The sequence below is a fragment of the Microtus pennsylvanicus genome, chromosome 8, assembly GCF_037038515.1.
Source record: "Microtus pennsylvanicus isolate mMicPen1 chromosome 8, mMicPen1.hap1, whole genome shotgun sequence".
In the NCBI taxonomy this organism is placed as follows: domain Eukaryota; kingdom Metazoa; phylum Chordata; class Mammalia; order Rodentia; family Cricetidae; genus Microtus; species Microtus pennsylvanicus.
This window is the reverse complement of record NC_134586.1, coordinates 33,611,153-33,635,764: the sequence shown is the minus strand read 5'-3', so window position 1 is coordinate 33,635,764 and position 24,612 is coordinate 33,611,153. Positions and strand designations below refer to the sequence as shown.

The 24,612-nt window shown below is 44.7% G+C and overlaps 3 protein-coding genes across 8 annotated transcripts in view; 2 read left to right on the top strand and 1 right to left on the bottom strand.

Moving 5' to 3' along the window:
• Positions 1 to 5,251, top strand: part of Fancd2 (FA complementation group D2) — a 73,296-nt gene extending 68,045 nt beyond the window's left edge. For 5 of the 6 annotated variants that reach the window (XM_075983166.1, XM_075983164.1, XM_075983168.1 and 2 more), the window contains 2 exons: positions 2,303 to 2,431; positions 4,838 to 5,048. In XM_075983166.1, the coding sequence (XP_075839281.1) occupies positions 2,303 to 2,431; positions 4,838 to 4,909 (201 nt within the window). In that variant the 3' untranslated portion in view covers positions 4,910 to 5,048. Of the gene's footprint in view, positions 1 to 2,302; positions 2,432 to 4,837 lie in introns of all 6 variants that reach the window. The other variant, XM_075983169.1, reaches the window with a different exon arrangement.
• A 493-nt stretch (positions 5,252 to 5,744) lies between these two features.
• Positions 5,745 to 8,307, bottom strand: Fancd2os (FANCD2 opposite strand). Its single transcript, XM_075981992.1, has 2 exons — positions 8,265 to 8,307; positions 5,745 to 6,985 (listed from the first exon to the last, which is right to left on the bottom strand). The coding sequence occupies exon 2, from the start codon at positions 6,975 to 6,977 to the stop codon at positions 6,441 to 6,443; it is 537 nt and encodes a 178-aa protein (XP_075838107.1). The 5' UTR covers positions 6,978 to 6,985; positions 8,265 to 8,307; the 3' UTR covers positions 5,745 to 6,440.
• A 3,682-nt stretch (positions 8,308 to 11,989) lies between these two features.
• Brk1 (BRICK1 subunit of SCAR/WAVE actin nucleating complex) lies at positions 11,990 to 23,816 on the top strand. Its single transcript, XM_075983163.1, has 3 exons — positions 11,990 to 12,153; positions 22,895 to 22,977; positions 23,208 to 23,816. The coding sequence occupies exons 1-3, from the start codon at positions 12,036 to 12,038 to the stop codon at positions 23,232 to 23,234; spliced, it is 228 nt and encodes a 75-aa protein (XP_075839278.1). The 5' UTR covers positions 11,990 to 12,035; the 3' UTR covers positions 23,235 to 23,816.
• The last annotated feature ends 796 nt before the right edge of the window (positions 23,817 to 24,612 follow it).

Sequence of the window (24,612 nt, the reverse complement as noted above, 5' to 3'; positions counted from 1 at the left end):
CAATTTTCTTGCAACAACACAGGTACCAATCCTATTTGACAAGACTTCTGCTACCTCACTTCTGCCCAAACTGTTCAGCCCCCATCTGAATCCAAAACTCCCCTACCCCCATCGTTTATTCCTTAAAAACCCTGCCATAGCTGAGCTCAATGCTCTCTCTGATCCAACTGCTAAGTTGGTGTGATGGATGGAGAGCCAAGCTCAAGTTCACAATAAAGGCTCTTTGCTTTTGCATACGATTTCGGACTCCTGGGGGACTCATGACACAGACATAACACATGTATGTAGTACACAGACACATGCAGGTAGAACACTAATAGACATAAAAATAAAGCACAATACTATTTAGCAGGACAGTGGAGATGCATGCTATTAATCCCAGTACTCGGGAGGCAGAGGCAAGCAGATCTCTGTGAGTTTGGAGGCAGTTTGGTCTACAGAGCAAGTTCTAGGACAACCAGAGCTACATTGTGAGGCCCAGTCTCAAAAAACAAACAAATAAAAAAAGAGGAAAAAAACAAGAAGCCAGCCGGGCGGTGGTGGCGCACGCCTTTAATCCCAGCACTTGGGAGGCAGAGGCAGGCGGATCTCTGTGAGTTCGAGACCAGCCTGGTCTACAAGAGCTAGTTCCAGGACAGGCTCCAAAACCACAGAGAAACCCTGTCTCGAAAAAACAAAAAACAAACAAACAAAAAAAAAAAAACCAAGAAGCCAGTTTTGTACAGCGCTTTCTCTGTGCCAGAGAGATACTTGTAAGCCCCACTGAGAGCAGATTTTTAACATTCTCACATATGGACAAACTTTTGAATTTTTCCTAAAGCAATCTTACTACTAAAAATTCTCTCCAGTTTTAACAAATGGGCATGTCAAAGGGTCTTTGTCTGATTACCTGGAACCTGTTTGCATGTTACGCTGTTTCATAATGTCAGAATCACTCACTTTCAGGGTCCATTTCTTCCTTGTTCATACTTAGACTACCTGGGGGTTGTTTTTTAACATTTTAAAATATTCTGTATGTGTACCTCTATGAGTTTATGTGCACCATGTGTGTGCAGGATCTAGAGGAGGCCAGTAAAGAGTGTTGTTTTTCCTAGAACTGGAGTTACATAGGCATTTGTGAGCCACCATGTAGGCACCAAGAACTAAGCATAGGTCCCATGTAAGAGCAATAAACACTCAACTGCAAAACCATCTCTCCAGCCCCACTAGCTGAATTTTATAATGCTATGAAAAGAATAGAATAGTGGTTTTCTCTCTTACAAATCAAACTTAGGAAGTCAATTCTGTTTGTTTTCTTGGAGAAAAATGAAGCTCACGATGGTAACTTTCGCAGACTTTTTAGCAGTGAGTTAGTGAACCAGGGTTTGAGTCCAGACAGTTCCTCAGACTCTGCTTGGTGTTTGTGGTCATGTGTGCTGCTTATAAACCTTGAGGTACGAGCCAGGCAGTGGTGGCACACGCCTTTAATCCTAGCACTCAGGAAGCAAAGGCAGATGGATCTCTGTGAGTTCGAGGCCAGCCTGGTCTACAAGAGCTAGTTCCAGGACAGGCTCCAAAGCTACAGAGAAACCCTGTCTCGAAAACCCAAAGATAGAGATAGATAGATAAATAGAGATGATAGATAGATAGATAGATAGATAGATAGATAGATAGATAGATAGATAGATAGATAGATAGATAGATAGATAAAAAATAACTTTGAGGGTACTGAGAGAGAGTTTTTGGCAACAGAGTCTCATTGTGTAGCCCACACTAGCCACAAACTTTGATTCTCTTCTAAGTTCTGATTACAATTCCAGCTTTTGGAACAATTTTAGATCCATATTTGGCATTAACTGAGAAGAGTCATCAATACAAAATCTAGAATATAAAATATGGACCTTGTATAGAACTATGTATCAGTTCCATGAACATCTCAGAAACCTGGAATTGAATAGTGTTTCCCTAAATGATAGGTCAGAGGTTATGTTATTGTTCTTATAATATTCTTACAGCTTTTTATTTTATTTTTTTTTCAATTTATTGTGTATACAGTGTTCTGCCTACATGCATGCCTGCATGCCAGAAGAGGGCACCAGCTCTCACTATAGCTGGCTGTGAGCCACCATGTGGGTGCTGGGACTTGAACTCAAGACCTCTGGAGGAGCAGCCAGTGTTCTTAACTTCTGAGCCATCTTTTCAACCCAGTTGATATGTTTTGAATGGCTAGAATATTCCTTCTGTAATACCTAGAAACTCGGCCTTCCTCAAAACCATAAATGTGCTCATTATGATGCCCCATTTCTTCTGCTTCTTCATTTAGGGTGAAGAAATTATTTCCCAGTGTCCCTCTTCTCAAGAGAGCACTTCAGAGGACAGTGAGGACAGCGTGACATCCCACGTCTCCAAGAACAGAGCAACAGAGTCATCTGCACAGGCTGGTCTGGTATTGGTAGAACATTTTATTAAATATTCTTTGTTAGCCCAAAGTACAGGATTTTCTGTTAAATACTTCTGTGCCCATCTCCATTCCCTACAAAAAGCGTATATGAATGCTTTGGAATCCATATAATACAATTACATTGTCTGAGGCTCACTCAACTATCTCTCAAGATGTGTTGAATATTTGTCTACAGCTTATGGGGAATTATAGCTCAGTGGTAGAGCATGTATTTAGCATGTACACATTTGTACATTCAATTGTCTGTACCAAAAACAAAGTGGAGATTTTTTTTCTTCCATTATATAGTGTTCTATTTTCCATGATCTTGTGTGTAAAAGTGTTCTAGAAGGGAGAAAAGACCAGCATGTTCTGTGTTAAAATGAATTAAACCATTTCAGCTTTGTTTGACAGTCCTGGGACTGGAACTTAGTATGTAAATTGGGCTAGCTTTGAATTCACAAAGATATGCCTGCCTGTGCCTCCCAAGTGCTGAGGTTAAAAGCATGCACCACCATGCCCAGCCATTTCAGCTTTTTTAAAACGTGTATATTTATTGTGCATGTTTTTCTTTGCATCGTGTGTGTGTGTGTGTGTGTGTGTGTGTGTATGCCTATAGGTGCCAGAAGGGGGCGTTAAACACCCCGCCTCCCTCAGGGACTGACGTTAGCGTTGTGAGCCACCATGTAAGTGCTGGGAGTTGAACCTGGCCCTCTGGAAGAGTAGTCAGTGCCATTAACACTGATCCATCTCTCTAGCCTCTCCTCCTTGTTTTAACATACAAAATTGAAACATGAAAGCAGAAGCCTAGAGTCAAGCTGCGACTACAAAGGAATAAAATAATCCAGGCCTTCATTTTCTATGGACAGGTGCTTTTGTGAATTTAATATAAGCTATATGAAAATGTGTGCAATCAAGTTTTGCTCAGTTCATTTGTGTTCTGGATACCAGGCAATTTAGCTAAAAGCTGTACACAGAAAGACTGTCCATGATGACGTCTGTAGGCTCTATTTTAGTTCTATAATCGACCTCTTCTGACTTACTCTTATTTTATTTATTTATTTATTTATTTATTTATTTATTTTTGGTTTTTCGAGACAGCGTTTCTCTGTGGTTTTGGAGCCTGTCCTGGAACTAGCTCTTGTAGACCAGGCTGGTCTCGAACTCACAGAGATCCGCCTGCCTCTGCCTCCCAAGTGCTGGGATTAAAGTCTTGTGCCACCACCGCCCGGCTCTGACTTACTCTTAGAAAGAATTCGAGGTAGTCAGTATACTATGCTTCCAGTACATAAATGTGTCCTAGTAAAGGAACAAACCAGTTTCATGCTGGACTCCTGCTGAATATGCCAGTGCTTGTTGTAACCATTGTTTATACACACAATACAAATACATATTTGCTTGTTTATTCCTTTTATTTGTATATGCAGAGTCTTGCTATGTACCCCAGGCTGTCTCTGAACTCAGTCTTCCTGCCTTGAACTCCTGAATCTTGGGACTACAGAGCTGTACCATATTTGTTCTGTATTGAATTGATAATGTGACTTTGTTTCTGTGTTTTACGCTTGAAGAACAGTTGGAATGCTGTGGCTTATTTAAAGATCGTGCTGATTTTGTTCAGTTGTAAATAATTCAATATCAAAATGACCTCTCTGGCTAGGCAGTAGTGGCACGTGCCTTTAATACCAGCTCTCGGGAGGCAGAGGCAAGCGTATCTCAGCGAGTTTGAGGCCAGCCTGTTCTACAAAGCAAGTTCTGAACCAGATAGGGCTACACAATGAGACCCTGTCTCAACAAAACAAAAACCTTTCTCTATGGTCTTCACTTACAGTTTGTGGCAAGAATTATAGAGGAGCCAAGCACATGCTCTTACTTAGTCCCAGCACTTGGGAGGCAGGAGGAGGTGGATCTCCTGAGTTTGAGGATAGCTAAGGGCTGTATAATGAGACAACCCCCCCCACCCCCATCTCAGAAAACAAAGAACAAAGGAACTGAACGTGGTTGGACGTGCCTATAATCCCCGCACTTGGGAGGTAGAGGAAGGTCACAAGCTCAAGGTCCTTCTTAACAACATAATGATTTGAGATGAGCTTGTCTCAAAACAAAAAGCAAACAAGAGGGGACTTCTGCTTTATCTTACAGGGTTTTAAAATTCTCATTGCTTTTACAAGCAGAAATAGCTAGGTGATGGTGGCACATGCCTTTAATCCTGGCACTCAGAAGGCAGAAATAAGCAGATCTCTATGAGTTTGAGGCCAGCCTGGTCTATATAGTGAGTTCCAGGACAGTCAGGGTTGTTACACAGAGAAACCCTGTCTCAAAAAAGCAAAAAAAAAAAAAGAAAAGATCTATAGTGTATATCTGTGGCAGCTGTGTTGCAAGAAGTAGCCTCAAGAACTTTTTTTCTCCTTTATCCCTTAGGATGGGGAGGATGAAGCAAGTGATGGACAAAGGGATGAAGATGATGATGAAAGTGATGACAGCTCTGATTAGACCCCAGGACACAACTGCACCTTCATCTCTGGCAGCCTCTTACCCCTCTCTCATTGCGATTTGAAGTCTGATCTCTGCCTTTCAAACCAGAGCTTCCTGTTTTTCCTTCAAGAAGGGGTTTTTATTTAATTAACCAATGGATTTCACAGGTTGTTAAACATCCAAATTCCTGGCTCAGGATTTCATTGTAGCATCTATCGGTGGTTTGCATAAACACGGCCATGCTGATTCTGCAGAGTAAATGCTCTGACTGGCCTTTGGGAACTAGTTTTGAAACTGATTTATTTAAAAATTTAGGCTAATGATAACTTTGTAAATAAACTATTTTCTGAATTTTGCTTCAGATACCTTATTCCTCACTTTAGATATGTCTCATTATTCAGGGATTGGGTGGGATTGATTGAGGTTTGTGTCCTACCAGGGCCTTCATTTGTGTCCATGACCAAAGAAGTCAAAAAGAACATTTTAACTACCTTTTAATTGGATTTTTGTTGGGTTTTTGTTTTGTTTTGTGACAGGGTCTCTCTGTGTAGCCTAGCTATTATGGTATTCGTGCTGACTAGGAGGGTCTTGAACACTGCTTTTGAATGTTTAAACACTTATTTTTGTTCTGTGTGAGGGCACATATGTGCTGTAGGGCACATACGTGCTGTGGGGCACATGTGGAGAACACAGGACACCTGGTAGAAATGTAGTTCTCTCTACTATATCGGTTCCAGGAGTCAAAATTCCAGACCTTTAGCTGCTTAGCCACCTCACCAGCTTGCTTTAAAATTTTTTGTTTATTAGTATACAACAAAGGAAGAAAAGACATCATCAAACATCTGCTGGCATTATATATTTATAGTATTTATTTCCACATTATTCTGAATTATGCCTAGAATCTAGTTGTAAGAACCATACAAAATATAGTTTATTAGAAATAGAACATCAGGAGCTAAAGTAGGGGATTCTCCTGTCATCTGCCAGGAAGCCCAGTCTCAAAGCTGCTGTTAGGCTCTTCCTTGCCATGCTATTAAGAGTGTTTAATATTTGTTATATTTTTACCCATGCTGGTATTAAAGTTATGTTTTACTTATTGACAATTTGTTTGAGGCGGGAAAGCTGTTTTTAAGTTAGTTCTTAACCCACATACAGATTTTTGGTCCCTTCATCGTCTGGTTCCCAGTCAGCCATACATGTCTTTTCTTGGCATCCTTTTTCTTTGCCATCTCATTACTGACTTTGGCATTTGTGTATTCACGCTAGGCTGGTTTGTTTGATAGTTTAGTCACTATCACATTTGTATGTCAGTGTTAGGCTGACTTAAACAGTCATTAGCTTTACGGCAGAGATGTTCTTCCTCGCTCAGTATCACTGGTCAACTGATCAGTCTTGTTTCTGAAGAGAAAGGGAGGAAGGGAACTTGTCACAGCTTGACTGAAAGGCAGAGTATCTGGCATGATTTTACGGTTGATTTATGTAGAGAGTCTTTGTAAGCTTTGTGCATACCACAGATGATGGTGTGGAACGCGGGTCAGATGGGGACCCTTTACTTGGAGTGCTGCAAGGCAAAGGTGCACTTCTTGTACGTGGCATACAGCAGGAGGATAGAGCGTAGCATCTGTTTGCACATAGTCACTGTCATCTGAATCTGAGGCTCCTTGAGACCAGTGGGCCATTGATGCTCTCTGCTGATAATTTTGCAGAAGGCTGACTTGTCTGAGACTCTGAAGGTTCCAGTCCACTTGGGTGGCTGGGCTGTGATGACCCTACCGAAAACAGAATCTACTCCATGGAGGCGGACTGGCTGGGGCTTCCTCACTAGTCCTTTCTTGTTGTTCACTGCTTGGAGCTCTGAGGTGTGGCAGGGTAACTTGGGGCTCTCTCCAGGCGCCACAAGTGGGCTGTCTAGGACAAGAGTGACTTCCTGAAAGCACAGCTGCACTTCAAGGTCAGAAGGGGTATGCGGGAAGCAAGGAGAGGCCCTGAAAGGGTGTTTGGAGCAAGGGGTAGGTGTTGTGTGCCGCAGCCATTGGAAGCTCTCATCCAGTGGAGTCCATGGTGACCAGAGCTGGTATCCTGCCATCGACAGTCCTAAAGGGAAGGAATCAGACATGGAATTTCCCTGCTGTGCTTTGGGGGAGGGAGAGGCGTTACTGTGCAAATTCACATCTGTCTCATTACTGGCTTTACTTTGTGGGTCCCACTACATGGCAGGGGTCAGTAGTTCTGTAGAGAGCAGCAAATACTGACTGGTAACTGCTGCACACACTCAACCTCCCCGGGTAAGGACGTTCACCCATTCTGCAGATGATACGGATTTGTCTGAAATGGAAAATTTCAGTCAGTTCCTCTGGTGGGCACAAGTGGCTGGACTTCATGAGACATTATTTGATGAGAAGAAACTCAGCCCATGTCCTGCAAGCATTTGTAATTGGTGCTTCCGCAGAGCCCTCAAGAGTATAACCCTGAACTAGCAGTTTAACTTCGTTATGGACCTAGTAGAAATGCAAGATCTTAGGGCCCATCTCAGACCTACTTAATTAGAAACGTGGGTGGGGCCAGAAGTTTGCATGTATGCAAACCCTCCAAAGATTCTGTTGCACCTTACAGTTTGCAGTTTACAGTGTGGCTTTTAAGCAGCCTCCAGTTTTCACTCTTCCTTATGAAGCAGGAGGATTGCTACGAGTTCATTAACAGCCTGGACTACATAGGGTAAGACCCTGTCTGAAAAGAAAACCCCAAAAGCAACCAAGAGGAGGTTTCTGGTATACCACCATGGCAAGGTGGATGTAGGCTATTAATACCTCTAAACATTTTTTAAAAATAAGATTCATTTCTAGTTTCATCTCCAAAAAAAAAAAAAAAGAAAAGAAAAAGGAAAAAGCTTTATCAAATGCCCAGACTAAATCAACAGAGATGGGAGGACTTTGGACTCCAGGTCTTTCCATCCCTTCACACAAGGTTTAAATAAAAATGGTTCTGCCCCAGTTCTCGGCCTTACAGGGAGTAACTTTAATCCATTCTGCAGGTAGGGGATGAACCTGGTAGTCTTTACAAGTTGCTGAACTAGACCTGCATAGGAAACACCTGGTTCCCCAGTCGAGAAGACTTCCTTTTTATAGGTGCCTTCCTTCTAAGGAACCCGGGTCCTCCATTTCCCCACCTGGGAAAGGGGAAGGCAGCGCCAAAGTGCAGCTGAAGTCCTCGTGAACTGAGAAAACATCCTGAGCGGCTGGGGTGCTTGGAGAACAGGCTTGTCTCCCTGGAAGTCCTTCCCTCGGAGCGGGAGCCACATGACCCTGCCCGAGGCCCGGGCAGCGGTGGGATCCCGGGCCCGGACCCACCATCACCATCTGGGCCGGGAGCTCACCTACTGAACTCCGCGCAGATTGCACGCTCCAGAGTAGCAGCCGCATTTTTTCTCCATCCCGGCGCCTAGCAACCTCCTTTGTGACTCAGGACCGTGGGGGCGGGGCGGGGCGGGGCGGGGGCTGGAGACGCCCTTTCTAGGAGCCAGAAGACACAGGACAGCTCCTGTGCCACCCTTCAGTTCCTCTCCACCCCATCACACCCTTTGACAAGGACACAGAGGACAAATTCCCCACGTCAAAGGCTGTGATCAAGTACGGGTTCCAAGACTATATAAATCAGTGTTAAAAATTAACCTTTATTAGTTATTCCCTGGCTCACATTGTGCTCCAGTGTCTGGGAAGATTTTATTATTGTACTGCAAGGGCGCCAGTGCAAACAAAATTATAAATGCTTGCCTGTTAAGAGAATAATACATTTTACCATAGCTTTCTGCCTGAAAACTTGTCTTCTTGAAATTCAAAATATTATTTTTAAGTTTGTGTTTGTCTGTGTGGATTTATATGCAACTTGTCTGTGCAGGAGACCTTGGTGCCAGAAGAGGGCCATCAGAAACTGGGTCCTCTGCAAGGGCATAAAGTACTCTCAACCACTAAGCCGTCTTTTCAGCCCCATACTTCTCTCTGTTGTCTGTTAAACCTCAGGATGCTTCTGTCTCATGTACGAAGCTGAGAAGCAGATGTTTCACCATTCCAAAACTCCAAAAGTCAGTGCTGTGAGCAGCACGTCCATTAGCATGAATGGCAGTGGAAGGCAGGAGTCTCCCCCCCCCCTCCAATTATTTCAGTCTCTTACAGTATGCAAGTGCCTGGAGGAATAGCAACTGTAACAACTTGTCTGCTTTTTTTTTTCTCAAGACGGTTTCTCTGTGTAGGGTGGCCTTGAACTCACAGAGATTCACCTGCTTCTTTCTGCCTCCCGAGAGCTGCCTGACCGCTGCTTTTTTTTTTTTTTGAGGGGGCGGTTCGAGACGGTTTCTCTGTAGCTTTGGAGCCTCGAACTCACAGAGATCTGCCTGCCTCTGCCTCCCGAGCGCTGGGATTAAAAGCATGTGCCACCACCGCCCGGCCTTGCTCTTTTCTTAATAGAATTAGCTCTGCATTTCCCCTACTGTAGAACTCATTGTTTCATTCAAAAAAAAAATGGACGAGCTGAGCATTTTGGTGTACTTTTTTTTTTTAATCTCAGCACTCATGAAACTAAGGCAGGAGTGCCAGCCTGAGTGTAAGGTCGGCTGGAATACACAGCAAGACACAGTGGGAAAAACACATTAACCTAAAGATGGATTTTAAAGTCTTGTTTTCTGAGACTGGGGGACTCAAGGGTTGGGGTCAGGCAGAGATCTGGGTCTAAAAGTCCTACAGAATCTTGAGGCATTTGTCCAGTGCCCAGTGTGTATACATGTACTCCCCATTACAGAAGAGGTAAACAAAAAAGAATTTGGATGGCAATCAGAAAGCAGAAAATGATGACACTTGGAAAAGAGGAAGTGCTTTTGAGTTACAACTTTTCTCAGTCTGTTTTTATCTTCCTAATTAAGATACCCCAGCTAGGTGCTGAAGCGATGGCTCTGCGGTTAAGACCACCACTCACTGATCTTCTGGAGGACCCAGGTTCAATTCCCAGCACCCACATGGCAGCTCAGAGCTGTCTGTAACTCCAGTTCCAGGGGACCCAACACCCTCACATAGACATCCATGCAGGCATAACACCAACACACATAAAATAAAAATAAATTAAAGACACCTGCTATTTAAAAGGCAAATGAAGCTATCATTACGGCACAGTATTTTTTTTTTAATATGAACGTCCCAAAGCCAAGATCAGATGTTTAGAATTGTTGGGTAACGAGGGATCCATACTGTCATGACAATCTGTTCACAGTCCTCTGTGTCATCTCCTCAGATCTAAGGGACATGTTCTGAGAGGTATCATTTGCTGTTACCTCCAACTGCTATCCAGCAAAATCAGAGTCTCCTTCTATTAACCAATTGCAGTCTTAGGAAGAAGGAAACACACACACATACACACACACACACACACACACACACACACACACACACACACACGCGCGCGCTACAAAACACTGGCCCTAGCAAATGGCAATGTGTGAGGAGAAAGACATTCTTACGAAGGAGATAAGAAGCAGAAAGAACCAGGTTGAGCTAGGTGCAGGCTTTTGTGACATCGGGCTCTGGAGAACCCACTCCAGGAATTGGCATTCTAGGAGCTGGCCTTCCCACCTTAAGGTGATGCCTCCAAGACATGCATAAGTTGAAAATTTTAAAAATTTCTATTTTGGTGCCAGGTGGTGGTGGCACATGCCTTTAATCCCATCACTTGGGAGGCAGAAGCAGGTGAATCTCTGAGTTCGAGGTCAGCTTGGTCTATACAGTGTGCTCCAGGATAGCCTTGACTGCACAGAGAAACTGTGACTCAAAAACTCAAAATAAATAAATATATTTTATTTTTCTCTTAGGTATAGCATATCATTTTATATTTCCATGTACCAAATTAGCATTTAAAGACTGCTTAATAAAATACTGCCGTGGGTTAGCTAATTATTATTGCAAACATAACCTCAAAGTCCATCCTTATGGTTAAAGTATTTTTCCCATTGTGTCTTACTGTGTATTTCAGCTGGTTACACGCAGGACAGGCCTTCTGTCTTAATCTTTTGCGTGCTGAGATTACAAGCATGCACAATGACCAGTTTGTTCAACGATTTTTTTTAAAGATTTATTATGTATAATAATTTTCTGCCTGCATGCCAGAAGAGGGCACCAGATCTCATTATAGATGGTCGTGAGCCACCATATAGCTGCTGGGAATTGAACTCAGGACCTTTGGAAAGGGCAGCCCGTGCTCTTAACCTCTGAGCCATCTCTCCAACCCCTCAATGATTTCCTGAACAAAATGATTAAATGAAAAGGTTTGAGATTGTTTTGCAGTACTTTCCTCCCTCCCTCTCTCCTTTCCTCCCTCCCTCCCTCCTTCCCTCCCTCCCTTCCTCCCTCCTTCTGTGTGTCTCTCCTCTCTCTCTCTCTCTCTCTCTCTCTCTCTCTCTCTCTCTCTCTCTCACACACACACACACACACACACACACACACACACACACACAACACACAACACCCCCCAAGACAGGGTTTCTCTGTGTAGCCCTGGCTGTCCTGGAACTCACTCTGTAGACCAGGCTATATATATATATATATATATATATATACATACATACACACACACACATATGTAACCTATCCTACCAGGTTGTTGAAAGGCATTTTAATCATGGAGATTCAGTCAGGGCGTCTCAGCAAACAATGGCACTGAGTTTGACCTCCACAAGGTGGAAGATGAGGAACCCACTCCTACAAATTATCCTCTGATTTCCACCAGACTAGAATCCGGTAGGCGCTCACACATATACATGCACACACACAAATATGAATAACTTTAGAAAAGAAAACGAGAATGAACAGAGCTTTTGACCCAAGCATGAAATGCATTTTTTAAAAAACGAGATTCGCCGGGAGTGGTGGGTATGCCTTTAATCGCAAGCACTCTGGAGGCCGAGGCAAGTGGGTTAGAGGTCAGCCTAGTCTACAAAGTGAGTTCCGGGATAGCTGAAGCTGTTACACACGCGCATGCGCTCCACTCGGCCGGGCCCTTCTCAGGTTCGAAACACGGGGTTCCGGATGGTGGCGCAGGCGCCCTGGCGGCCTATAGAGGCCGCGGCGCCTGCGCCTGCGCAGTCATTCTTCCTCAGGCTGCTGCCATGGCGGGACAAGAGGATCCTGTGCAGCGGGAGATTCACCAGGACTGGGCGAATCGGGAGTACATTGAGATCATCACCAGCAGCATCAAGAAAATCTCGGACTTTCTCAACTCTTTCGGTCAGCGGGCGAGCTGGGGAGGCTGGGAGGAGGGAGGCGTTGGCGGCGGCCGGCGGCGCCCAGTCCCGGCTGCTCCCTTCCTCTTCCGCGCCCCGCCGGCCCCAGTCCCCTCACCCCGAGCCTCACTAGACGGTCTCGGTGGGACTACCCTGCCCATTGCCAGGTCCCGCGCCCACTGCCCAAGCCTCCTAGGCCCATCCATCCATCACCGACCTCGGTCTGCGCTGCGCTTCCACGCCAGTCCCCACTTGGCACACAGTGCGCAACCGTGTCACGGTCACGTTTACAGTTAGAGACTCCTGATAGTTCTCCATCTCCTTTAGGGGAAAGTCCGAAACCCCTTAAATGCTTTCTTTCTGTTGCTCCTGCTCACCCCCTGCCCTCCGCCCCGGCTCCCTTTGGTGTTAATGAGGTCAGAAGGAGGGTTGGGGTCCTCTCGGGCCTTGGAAATTGCCTTTTGTAGCCCTGTATCCGCTTCATGGTAGGTGTTCTGGGTGCTTCTGTCTGCTTCCTCAGATCTAACAGGGCAGACACTTTCAGCAGAGTCTACTTTTCCAAAATCTCTCGTAGGTGTGACTGGTGACAGTCTTCATTTCTTTCTGCATTTGTCCCTAGCCTTCTGGGCAGAAAACCTGTCACAGACTCACGTTCTCGGGAAGGCTTCCATCAGAGACTTTCTTACACAAGACGTGCAGATGGCACCTAGCGATCGTTTTGGTTCGACTGATTAGCAGTTTTCAGCAGTTTAGACCAAACTGGGTGACAGTGCTGTGTTTTGAAGGAAATTTAAATTGAAGTGATTGTTTTCATTTTCTATCCAGAGAACTGATGAGTCCTAAGTTAGTATACAGGAAGGTGACAGAGCAATAGCTTCGATTATGGAGTGTAGCCCAAGAGATAGGGTGCCTGGGTAGCATGCCCGGGACCCATTCCCCAACCCTTAAAAAGGAAACAGGTTTGGTTTTGAATGGAAAAGTGTCATTAAGGGCCGAGGATGCCCAGTTGGTAGAACACTTAGCATGCATGCACCAGGCCTCTGAATAACAGCACTCCAGAAACAGGCAGGAGGACCAAAGCGAAAATCAGCAGGTCTAGTTACTTCTTACACAGGTCCCATGTGGGGAGAAACATGTATGAAGTCTTTCCTGCTGTCTTTGGTGGCACACACCTGTAATCTTGTCACTTGGGGGGCGGAGGCACAAAGAATGCCATGAGTTTGAGGCTAACCAAATCAAAACAACCACAAAAAAATGAACCATTTTCTGCATTCAAAGGAGTTCTCTCGGGCCAGTGAGATGGCTTAGCAGAAAAAGGCCACCAAGTCTGGCAACTTAACTGAGTAGAATCCTCAGGACCCACAGACGAAAGCAGAGAACCAACTCCCACAAGTTGTCCCTGACCTGATAGTGCTGCCGTGGCACATGCCCACACCACCTCTGCATACAACGAAAGCAAAAGAATAAATAAATAAGAAGATCTTAACCTGCTCCCCCACCCCATGGTCCCTATCCCATTTTGTTTTCAGTCTTAGTAAATTGCTAGAACTCTTGATACTCGTGCCTTATTACCCCCTCCCCATAGTATCTATCACTCTCTGCTGGCCTGGAACTCTACTATCAGGATGACCACTAACTTGTAACAACCCTCTTGGGTCTGTGTCCTAAGAGCTGGGATTAGAGATATGGACCCCACATCTGGTGAATACCTCTCCCTTCCTTCCTTCCCTTTTTTCTTTGTTTCTTTCTTTCATTCTTTTTTTTTTTAAATTAAAATGTGCTTACAAAGTATATAGGATTATAATCTTTTTGGTTTTTTGTGCTAGGGCCTTCACTGTTCTGGAACTCATTTTTGTAGACCAGGTTGACCTTGAACTCACAGAGATTCACCAGCCTCTGCCTCCTGAGTGCTGGAATTAAAGAGGCATGCGCCTCCACCTTCCAGCTAGGATTATAATCTCACATGGATTTCCTGAACAGGGAATAGAGGTTAAAGATACCAATTAATGAGAGAATAACATAAATGTATATATCAGTTGTACAGCTTTACACCCGTAAGTTGCTGTGGAGGTTAGGAGGTTACAGTGGAGGACTCTAGTCAATAAAGAGAGTTCATGTATCCCCCAAATAATTTATTTAAGGAATGTAAATGAAGGGAGTATGATTGAGTGGAGTTACAGTTCGGCCTGCTGACATTAGGGGACTTTTTAGATTACAACATCTTGGAAGTACTGGTCCTTTGCCCTGCTCCCCACAGTCCAGTTTTCCTAGGGAGGTTCTGTTGTGGCGGTGCTGGGAGTTGAGCTGAGGACCTTGTGAGTGCTAGAAGCGCTCTACCTCCAAACTGTACTTGGAGTTGTTTGTTTGCCTTCCGTGTAAGCTATGGTAGTGTTGCTTCACATAATCTATTTACCCTATTTGCCAGAGAACTGGGGTATTGGACATCTTTTAAGAGCAGCATTTCTTACTGATTAGCATTCCCTCAAAGAAGTATCAAATAAAAGAAATTCAGATAGTCTGGTGTGGTGGTTTACGCCTGTAATACCACCTGACTGAGGCAGGAGGATTGCCTAAGGCCAGTCTAGCTAAAGGATAAGACCCTGTCTCAGAAAAACAACAACAGAAAAGCAAAAATCCCTCCAAAAACCCAAGTCTTTTAGGCTAGGGGACAGGATGTCCTGGGATAGGATCATAAGTCTGAGCCTGGCTTAGTCTGGAGAGGCAATGGAGACTTGAGAAAATGACTCACCTGGAAAGTTTTAACAAGCACAGTTAGAAAACGTCATTTATCTGTCAGGAAGGAGTTAATATCAGAGGTCCAAACAGTGTCTAACCAAAGTATTGATGCCAGTTCAATCAGTAAAGCATCAGAATCCCAAGTTAAATCAGGGCTGCTTTCCAGAATTTCAGAGTGATGTAACTTCTCACTGTTTGAAATCTGGGTCTCGGTAATAACAACTTCATTCTGACTGAATTACATTAGGAAGCTTTTCCTTTCCTCAATGGTTACATAACTGCCATGGAACTAGCAAAATCTGAAGGCTTCTGTTTCTGCTTGTTTGTTTGTTTGTTTGTTTTGAGACAAAATCTATAGCCTTGGCTGGCCTAGAACTCACTGTGCAGACCAGGCTGGCCTTAGACTCATGGAGATCTTCCTCCCAAGTGCTGTTGTTAAAGGTGTACACTACCACACTTAACTGTTTTTTTTTGGGAGGGGGTCTGTTGGTGTTGGGGTTCCAGAAGATCACAAATGCTTCTCAGTCTGTTACCGGCCTGTATATTATTTTGGTGTTCAATTGGGATTTCGTTGTGTAACAAGCTGGCCTCTAACCCCTGGCCAGGTCCAAGTACTGCTTCATCTAACTGAGACTATAGGCCTGTGCCTCCATGCCCGGCTGCATAGAAGCTACATTTAGTACACACATATTTACCTTTGACATGTACACCCCCAAGAAAGTATGTCTTATTTCTGACAGAATTTCTCAGACAGGGTCTTACTAAAGTATCCAGGATGATCTAGAACTTTGAATATTCATGCCTTGTCCTGAGAGCTGGAATTATGGGTGTACACTACCATTGCTGGTCAGAATATATATATATGGGGGGGGGGGGAAGGAATTGTTGCAGACCAGTCAGAAAGCTCCTGGTCCTCTGTCTCTCCGGAGTTCTGGCATTAAAGTCCTGCACCATCACACCCTGTTCTTTTGTAGCTTTTTTTTTTCCCCAAAAAAGTTTCACTGTGTTGCTTAGGCTTAGGTCCCGTCTAAAAATACAGACCTAGATATAGTCTGATAATGTTTTTTAGAAACTTCACACAATCCAAAGCACAGAGCAGTGTGAGGTGTGACTGTGTGTCACCATCTGTGTGGCCTCAGGTTTAGGCGGTTGTCTGACACTGAAGTAGAACAACAGATTGTGACTTCCCGCTTACAAGCTAGAATTCCAAGAGTGAAAGTTGTTCAGCCATTGAAGGAATAGTTCCTTCTCCCTCCAGAGCGCATGGTTTCCTACCCTGTGTCAGGGCAGGGACTTGGGTTTGCTGCAGTTTCCAAATGCCTCCTCAAAGTAAACTGTAGAATCTTTGTCCACTGACTTAGGTCATCATAAACGCAGTTCAGACCTCATGGATATACGCCAGAACTGCGGGGGAGAGGTAAGGGTGTAGAATAGGACAGCATACCCCCTGCAGTTCCTCTAAGTCATCTGTGCAAGCCTCAGACTGCTTTATTCTAGGACTCAGAGCTTCTCAGCCAAGTGATGTCTCTGTAAGCTCAGGAATCGCGAGCTTGTCAATCAGGAACTTGCCTGAAGGCTCAGCTAACAGTTAAGTTACTTTAGCCTTTAATTGTGCATCATAATGAGGGTCTGCCTTCTAATTAGTTATGCCTTTCTTGAGAGGATTGACTTCAACAGTTTTTAAAACCACCTAGTAGTGACTCCAGACACTGGGTCCTTAATATCTTCAAGGTAACAGCCATGTAGGCTTTCCTTGTTGCTACTAAAAAATTGGATTCCTGCTTATTTTCCCAATTTAGGATGCAGCAGAAGTTCCAAATCAAATTTGTTCTCTGTAAAATGTTATTTATAGACATTTAATACAGACATCACACCAGAGATTTCCTTACTTGTAAAGCAGGAAAAGGGACATTTCTTTCTAGATTTCAAAATTTTCACTCCCAAAAACCCATTCAAGAACTTAAACTTGATTTCAAAACAAGAGTCAGGTGTATTGACACTCAGAAGGCTGAGGTAGGATTTCCACCCTGGGCTACATGGTGAGTTCCAGTCTAACCTGAACTATATATGGAAATAGAATAGACCCTCCTCCACACACTCCTCCACACACTCTCCCCCTCACCCTCCTGGAAAACAAAACAAACAACAAGAACAAAAACCCAGGAGACAATTTGAGATAGTTAGTACCAATTTTTCTTGTGCTAAAGGTGTGTATGAAATAGTCCAGAAAGGCTAGCCAGGTGTAGCTAAGCGCTGGGAAGTGAAGCATTCCCAGTGCCTGGAAAGCACCCGGCGGAAGGATTGTAGGTTCTAGTCCCAGGCCAGCACAGGCTGCATAGGGAAGATCCTACCTGAAAAATAAATTTAGAGAGGGAATTGTGTGTTCGTATTGTCACCAGTGAAGCTGTGGACATGCTAGCAAGCCCCCTGATGAGACCTGGCACTTTCAGTGCTTTGTAACAAAGTACACTTAAATTCAGGGTTTCTAGTCATCCAGTTGCTGAATACTTCCCTACTATTCTTGTTTAAAATGGCGGATGCTGGGGTGGAACCCAGGGCCTTACGTGTATGATGCCGCACTCTACCCTTTGCTACACCCCAGCCTATGAACCATATTTGTGTTTAACTCAGGCATATTCCAGAACCTGTGTCTGGAGTTGCACACTTTGTCTTCTTCAACAATGTTGATTCATATATGCCAGTTCCAGAGTATTGTTTGGGGTTCTGATTGATTTACCAGATTGACGGGTAGACCAGCACAGCTCTCTGGGATTGACAGCTCTACCTGCATCTCTCCTCCCATCATTTCTGTGTATCTCTTCTCACGGGAATTACACTTGTCAGAGATACATTTATTTGCTTTTGAACTTCCAGACGCCATACTAAATGGAAATCTGGGCCCTTGGCTAGTCCTGACAAAAGTGGTAGAGTCGAGCTGGTGCAGTGGCTCAGTGGGTTAAGGTTGTTGTTGAGCCTGATGACTCGAGTTCAGTCTCAGGATCTGTGTAGTTGAAGGAGAGAACCACTCCCAAAAGTTGTCCTTTGATCTCTGCACACGTGCCGCGCCACACATAACACATGTACACAAAAGTGTGAAATAGTGTAAAGTGGCAGTGTTCTAGGAAAAGTGAGGTCGCTAGGGTGGTCATGTGTAAGCTAGACTTGGGAACTAGGGGAGGCAGCAATAGTAGTAAGGTTTAAAAAGGAGGGACCAGCAGGCATTGTGTTGTACACCTGTAATCCTAATACTTGGGGAGTGGAAGCCGGAGGATCAGAAGTTCAAGGTCATCTTCAGCTACATAGTGAGGTGTAGACCATCCTTGGCTACCTAAGACAAACGAAAAAAAAATTAAAAAGGGAGAAGATCCAAACATGGTGGCACACTCCTGTCTCTAACCCTTGGGTGCAGGAAGCAAGGAGTGCTTGTAAGTTCCAAGGTAGTGAGCTTCAGGCCAGTGAAGGCCACTATGTAGACATGCCCTGTCTGAGCAGAAAAACATAACAAAAACGTTTGGAGACAGAGCTAAGTGATAGTGTTTTCAGTGAACTAAGACTCATCTCCTGCCTCCAAAGGAAAGAGAGAAAGGACTACGAGAGCGCACAGGTCGCTTGGCCCAGTAGTGATTTCCAGGGCTGGGGAAGCAGAATGGGGAATAAAAGTACTAAATATGAAGTTTCCCTTGGAGACAGTGAGATTGCTGTCCATAGATTATGGTAATGGTTGTTCCGCTCAGCAAGTGAACTGGTGACCATGATGCCTACACTCTGCAGGTGAATGTGGTGTGTGAGCTACATGTCAGTAAGCTAAGTTTGAGGAAGGATCATGGAGAATGGGAATGGGTGAATGTGAGAAAGAATGCATGGGAACCACAAGGGAAAAATGCAGAGTTTGAGAGATTGGGTGGTGAGCAAATACTGGGGTGTGAGATCAGACTGACACCAGGGGTCCCCTGGAAACTCTGCTTTATCAACCCATCCCTCTCTCTCTGGGGCTCTTGTTTATGATATTTATACAGAAGTAACAAATATACATCCTTATTTTACACACACACACCATTCTTCGTGTGTCTGTCTAGATATGTGTAGTTGTTTGTTTGTTTTTGCATGTGGGCACATGCCACATGCACAAGGGAATCATCATTGCTTTCTACCTGCTCACTGAGGCAGGGTCTCTCTCAGTCAGATCCAGAGCTCGCTGATGGGATTTCATGGCTAGTCTTGCTAGCTAACTTATTCTGAGGAGGAGCTTGTCAACTTTCTGAGGCTGGAATTACAGGCAGGCCACCGTGCCCACATGGCATTTACATGGCTAGCTCAATGTCTAAACTCTTGCCCTCAAGCAGGTGCTTTAACCACTGAGGCATCTCCTCAGCCTGTTCTCCCCTTATTTTTTTTTTTAACTATTTACCCAAAATGGGGAAAGTGGCAAACCAAAGACCCAAGTACATGAGTAACTTAAGAATGAGAAATCCATCCTTAAGAATTTGGAGACATTCAGAAAAAAAAAAGAGGATTGTGTAAGTCTGGTAAGACTGCTCAGAGGCAAACTTTTAGCCACGTCTTGGTGAAGAATGTTTAGATAGGCAAGATGCTGATGCTGAGGTGAAAGTTGAGGCTGGGTCAGCGTAGAGAAGGGTTTTCAGAGCGAATGCTGAAGGGCTTCTGCAGAGCCAGCCAGAGATGAGGGAAAGTTGTTCGCTCGCTGTTGAGTCATCCTGTGGGAGAGTGTTCAGAGGGATCACAGCTGCTTGAGACCTAAAAAGTAAAGGTTATTGAGATAGAAACATGGGGTGGAGGAGGTAGTAGGAAGTAGCCGTCACGTTTGTCTCCTGTGTTGGGGACAGCCGAGAAGAAAAGGTCTAATGGTCTCTCTCAGGTAGAGGAGTCAGCAGAGAAGAAGGTATTTTAGGGGAGACTAGGTTATATTCCGGGAGAGGTGGTAAAAAGGAAAAGACAGAGGAAACAGTCAAGGCTGCTTTTCACAGTTGGAGTCTTGGTTCCGTTATGTGCTTGATACTGATTGGATTTTCTCTAGTTCAGAAAGGCCTCTTTTTGGTATTTAGATACTGTTGAAGCAGTGTTTTCCAGTGGAAATAACTGCATAGCCTCCAAGAGCTCAGATGATAAGACGCTGTCTTACTTTTCAATTGCTCTAACAAAAGACCATGGCCAAAGCAACTTATAAAAGAAAGTTTTTAATTTAGAGTTCACTTGGGACTCATGGTTCCAAAGAATTCGAGTCCATGACCATTATGGTGGGGAACATGGTGGCAGAGAGAGAGCTAACAAAGCTCCCCCCAGTGACCCCCCCCAATAAGGCTCTACCTCCTAATTCTTACCAAGAATTCAAATATATGAGCCTGTGAGCGCCATTCCATTTTCTAACTCCCATAGGCTTGTGGCCATATCATGATGCAAAAATGCATTTAGTCCAAAATCCCAGCACTCAAGAGGCAGCCAGCCTGGTCTGTTTATAGAGTGCCAGGACAGCCATGTCTACATAGGGAGACCTTGTCTCAAAGAAAAAAGAAGAAAGAAAAAACTGTCTTCATAGTCTTTTCCAGACTCAGTATAGTTTAAAAGTCAAAGTCTCTTCTGAGACTCGAGGCAATCTCCTAACCCCCATTAAAGAAAGGAAAAAAAGCACCTTATGTATTTCCAACATGTAATGGCACAGAATCTGTGTTGCCCTTCCATAGGGAGGATCAGTGGCATAATGTGGAAATGCTGGGCCAAGCAAGATGGAAACCCAGCAGGGCAGACTCCAAATCCTGTATCTCTGTGTTTTACATCAGAGGTCTTAGATGGTTCTTCCCTTCCAGCACTGCTGACTGCACTTCTGACTGCAGCACACTTCTCTCTTTCCGGCTCTTTCTGCTCCGTCTGCAGCTCGCTCTAGCAGATACCCCACGGCTCTAGCACATCCTAGAATCGCCAGTGCCATCCAGGCTTCACTTTCCCAGCTGCACACGATGGCAGCTCGGCTACCACGCAAGGACTCCCTACCACGCGCCTGGCCTCAGAAGCTCTCCTCAATCGTGGAGGAAGATTCCACGGCTCATTTTCTCAATTACCTTCACGATTCTAGCCATAGCCACATGACCAAATCCTACCAAGTTCTGCTGCCTGTTGGGGATGGAGCCTGGCCTCCATTATTATAAACTGATTTGTTGTTGCCTCTTAGGAGCAGGAAATTCCTTATACCCTTTTCTTTTGTAAATTGCAGGATTAACTTGGTAGGGTCTGGGCCCCAAGGGTGTCCATTCCCTTATTCCATTTCTCATCAGACTTCTTTTCTCTTTCAGCACAAGCCTTGGCTCCAACATTAAATTTCCTACTGATCTTTTTCTTCACAAACTGTATATTTTGTATTTCTCTTTGCCCTGCTTGTTTTTTTGTTTTTTGTTTTTGTTTTTTTTTTTGTTGTTGTTGTTGTAGGCCTGCAAACGAGTAATTAGTAATAACCACACCACCAAGTTGCTATTAGGCTGTCTTGAAATATTCCCTGCCAAAGAAATTAGTCCAAAACTTTTCAGTTTAACCTCAAGCAGATTTGTAGGATAAGGATAAAAAGCAGCCATATTCTTTGCAAAAATATCACAAGAATAGTCTCTACCCTGGACACTGTTGTTCCCCTTTGAAACCTCTTACGCTGGGCCTCCATAGTCTCTGTCATCCAGGCTCTTATTAGGATGCTTCAGTGCATTGAGCATTAGGGGCCCATTAACACCTGCTTACGAGCTGGGCAGTGGTGGCGCACGCCTTTAATCCCAGCACTTGGTACAAAAACGAGTTCCAGGACAGCTAAGACTGTTACACAGAGAAACCCTGTTTTGAAAACAAAAAAACAAAAAAAACCCTGCTTACAGTATTCAGCACTTTTCTATCCTAAAATCTTCCATATTCTTCAAAAAGCAGTGTGATCAAGCCTGTCCCTCTCTGATAGCCCACTCCCTGATACCAACTTGTATCCTTTCAATTGCTGTCACAAAACACCGTGACCCAGACAACTTAAGAAAGCATTTTTTGGGGGGGCTCACAGTTCGAGAGGTTGAGTCTGTGACCATCCATGATAGGGAGCATGGTGCTGGAGCAGTAGGAGCTGAGCTGATGACTTGATCTGTGAGCATGAGGCAGAGAGACAGGGTCAGACAACATGAATGGCATGGGCTTTTGACATTCTCCCTCTGTCCTTCTCCCTTCCTCTCTGCAGCTCCTCTCCCTCACCCACCCTTCCCTTGTTTTCTGCTGCATCCTCTGGCCTTTCCCCCTCACTGCTGCAGTGCTGGGAATTGAACTTGGAGTATTGGAGTAATACTGGACATGCCTCCTCCATTAATCTGTAACCCCAGCCTGAAACCACACTCAGATTTTGAGTTTTAGTCTCTTTCCAGGCTAGCTATGTGTGGTGCCTGTAATACCAGGGAACAGAACCCACTCCCACTCAGCCCCGTGAAATAGCTGCACTTCTCAGTGTGGTGATTCAGCGCACAGCCCTAATTTAACTTCTGGGGGGTTTATTGAGCTACACCCTGCCTTAGGTTGAAGAGCTTCTCGTTTGCTTGCTTCTCTTGAGACCCTTAAGTTTGCTCCTGGATGAACGGCCATCTGTGTCCTTTGCACATTAGTTTTATGTTGCTGCTTTAACAATTTCCCATAAATTTAGTAACATAAATTTAGGTTGACAGGAGGATCACTGCAACCATCCTTGGCTATGTGGCAAGACACAATCTCCCTTAGTGTTGGCTCTTCTCTGCCATTTGTGGACTCAGATGTTACATAAAATCTGAGTAGTTGATCCTTAAATGCTTCTTGTCCAGGACAGTCAAGGCTACACAGAGAAACCCTGTCTTGAAAAACAAAAACAAACAAACAAAAATGATTCTTGCCATATCCCCAGTCCCCACGTGTACCTTGGAAGGATAAATTTCCTTTTCAGTTCAGATGGTTTGTGTGGGTGTGGGTGTTTGGAGTGACATTAATCCTGAACATCAGTTTCCTTTTACCAGATATGTCTTGTCGTTCAAGACTCGCAACACTAAATGAGAAATTGACAGCCCTTGAACGGAGAATAGAGTACATTGAAGCGAGGGTGAGTATGGCCCAGGCGACCCAGAGGGAATGCACATTTCTACCTAGAGACAGGACAGGCTTACAGACGTTAGTGCTCTGCCTGGAACTAGGTGTCTGGGATTCTGGGGCTGCCTCTGCTACCACTTCCATTTCTCACTGCATAGGATCCAAAAGAGGATTTTTATTATTATTATTTTAGTGGTTTTAGTTCCTTTGCATTTTATCTAAATGTCAGTTTTCCCTTCACAGGTGACAAAGGGTGAGACTCTCACCTAGAGCTGTGCCACGCTGCTGCTGGGAGTCGCTGTACAGAACTCTGGCCGTGTGGGAAAGGCCCAGCAGCCTTCTGCGCCTCCCCCTCTTCTTACAGAGCAACAGGGCTTTTTCTTGTTTTTCTTTTTTCAAAAGTGGCCTTTGGGCTCTGCTGTATGCACCTGGGATGTGATGTGGCATGGGGAAGAAGTCCAGGGAACCTCTTGGAAACATCTTTAGGCATTTCCCCTTTTCAGTAACATTGTTTGGAACTACTTGTCAATGTGTTTGAGGTGTTCAGAGGCGAGCCGGGACTCTGTTAAGTCCTCCCTGCCTCAGTCTCTTTCTCTCAGACTTCCCTCTGCACTGGCTGTCAACAGTCCATCTTCTCTCTGCACGTGACAGGAGGTGGGGGCCGTCCTGACTGAGACTCTTGTGCCCTGCAGTGTGGTTGCCAAAAAATGTTGTTACTAACCCACCAATTTCTTATTCTGGGAGGTCAAAGCCAGGCCCCCAGTTGGCTTGAAGGGACATTTTCAGTTTTCTTTCTGTCACTTGGGGTATCTATGGCTCTTGTGCTTCCCTAATAAACTCCACTTTACCTGACTGCTGTGTTGTGTGACATCAGGACCTAGAGACGGGCTTACTGTTCAGTGTGATGCGTAGGAACACGCTCTTGCAGACTATCCATCCTCTGGTCTTGACGTGCTTGTGTAGCATTCCTGTGCAGGAGTGTGCACGTATGCAGAACGTAAAAACCATTTTCTCAAGCAAATACTACAGTGCTGCCCGCGTTTCCAGGCTTCCTGGCTCGCTGCCCTCACACCACACTTCATCCTGGATTAATTGGATCATTTTCAGAGTATGTGCAACCTAAAAAGTACCTGACTTACCTTCTCTGGACTAACCCAGCTGGATGCTTTGAGAAAGGCATGTTGCTATGGATACTTATAAACCATACCAGAAGGGTTCAAGCTGTGCTGTATTTCATGTGTTTTCAGAAAACCTGCTTAGACCTTAGACATTTTAAGTAGTACTGACTGAATATCCTTGATCCAAAGTTCTCTAAAATCCAAAGCTTTCTGTGAGGTGGTGGTCAGAGCCTGGGCCCTGGCAGCTCTTAACTAGCTGTTTCCCTGTCCTAATAAGCTAGTTAGGTGATAGGGGAAAGTATAAAAAGATTTACTCAGTGTGGCCACCCTGGGAAGAGGAGCTAAAGGTACAGCAGCACACCTTTAGGATTTTGACATGAGGCTCTGTCAAGAGGTATACCTTGGCTGGTCGTGGTGGTGCACACCTTTAATTCCAGCACTGGGGAGGCAGAAGTTGGTGGATCTCTGAGTTCCAAGTCACCTGGTCCAAAGAGAGTTCCAGGACAGATAAGGCTACACATAAAGACTGT

Coding starts and splice junctions, on each gene's coding strand:
- Fancd2os (XM_075981992.1), bottom strand. CDS start 6,977: ATGGCAGGATACCAGCTCTGGTCACCATGGACTCCACTGGATGAGAGC.
- Brk1 (XM_075983163.1), top strand. CDS start 12,036: ATGGCGGGACAAGAGGATCCTGTGCAGCGGGAGATTCACCAGGACTGG. Junction 12,154..22,894: donor GGACTTTCTCAACTCTTTCG/GTCAGCGGGCGA, acceptor TCCTTTTACCAG/ATATGTCTTGTCGTTCAAGA. Junction 22,978..23,207: donor TAGAGTACATTGAAGCGAGG/GTGAGTATGGCC, acceptor TTCCCTTCACAG/GTGACAAAGGGTGAGACTCT.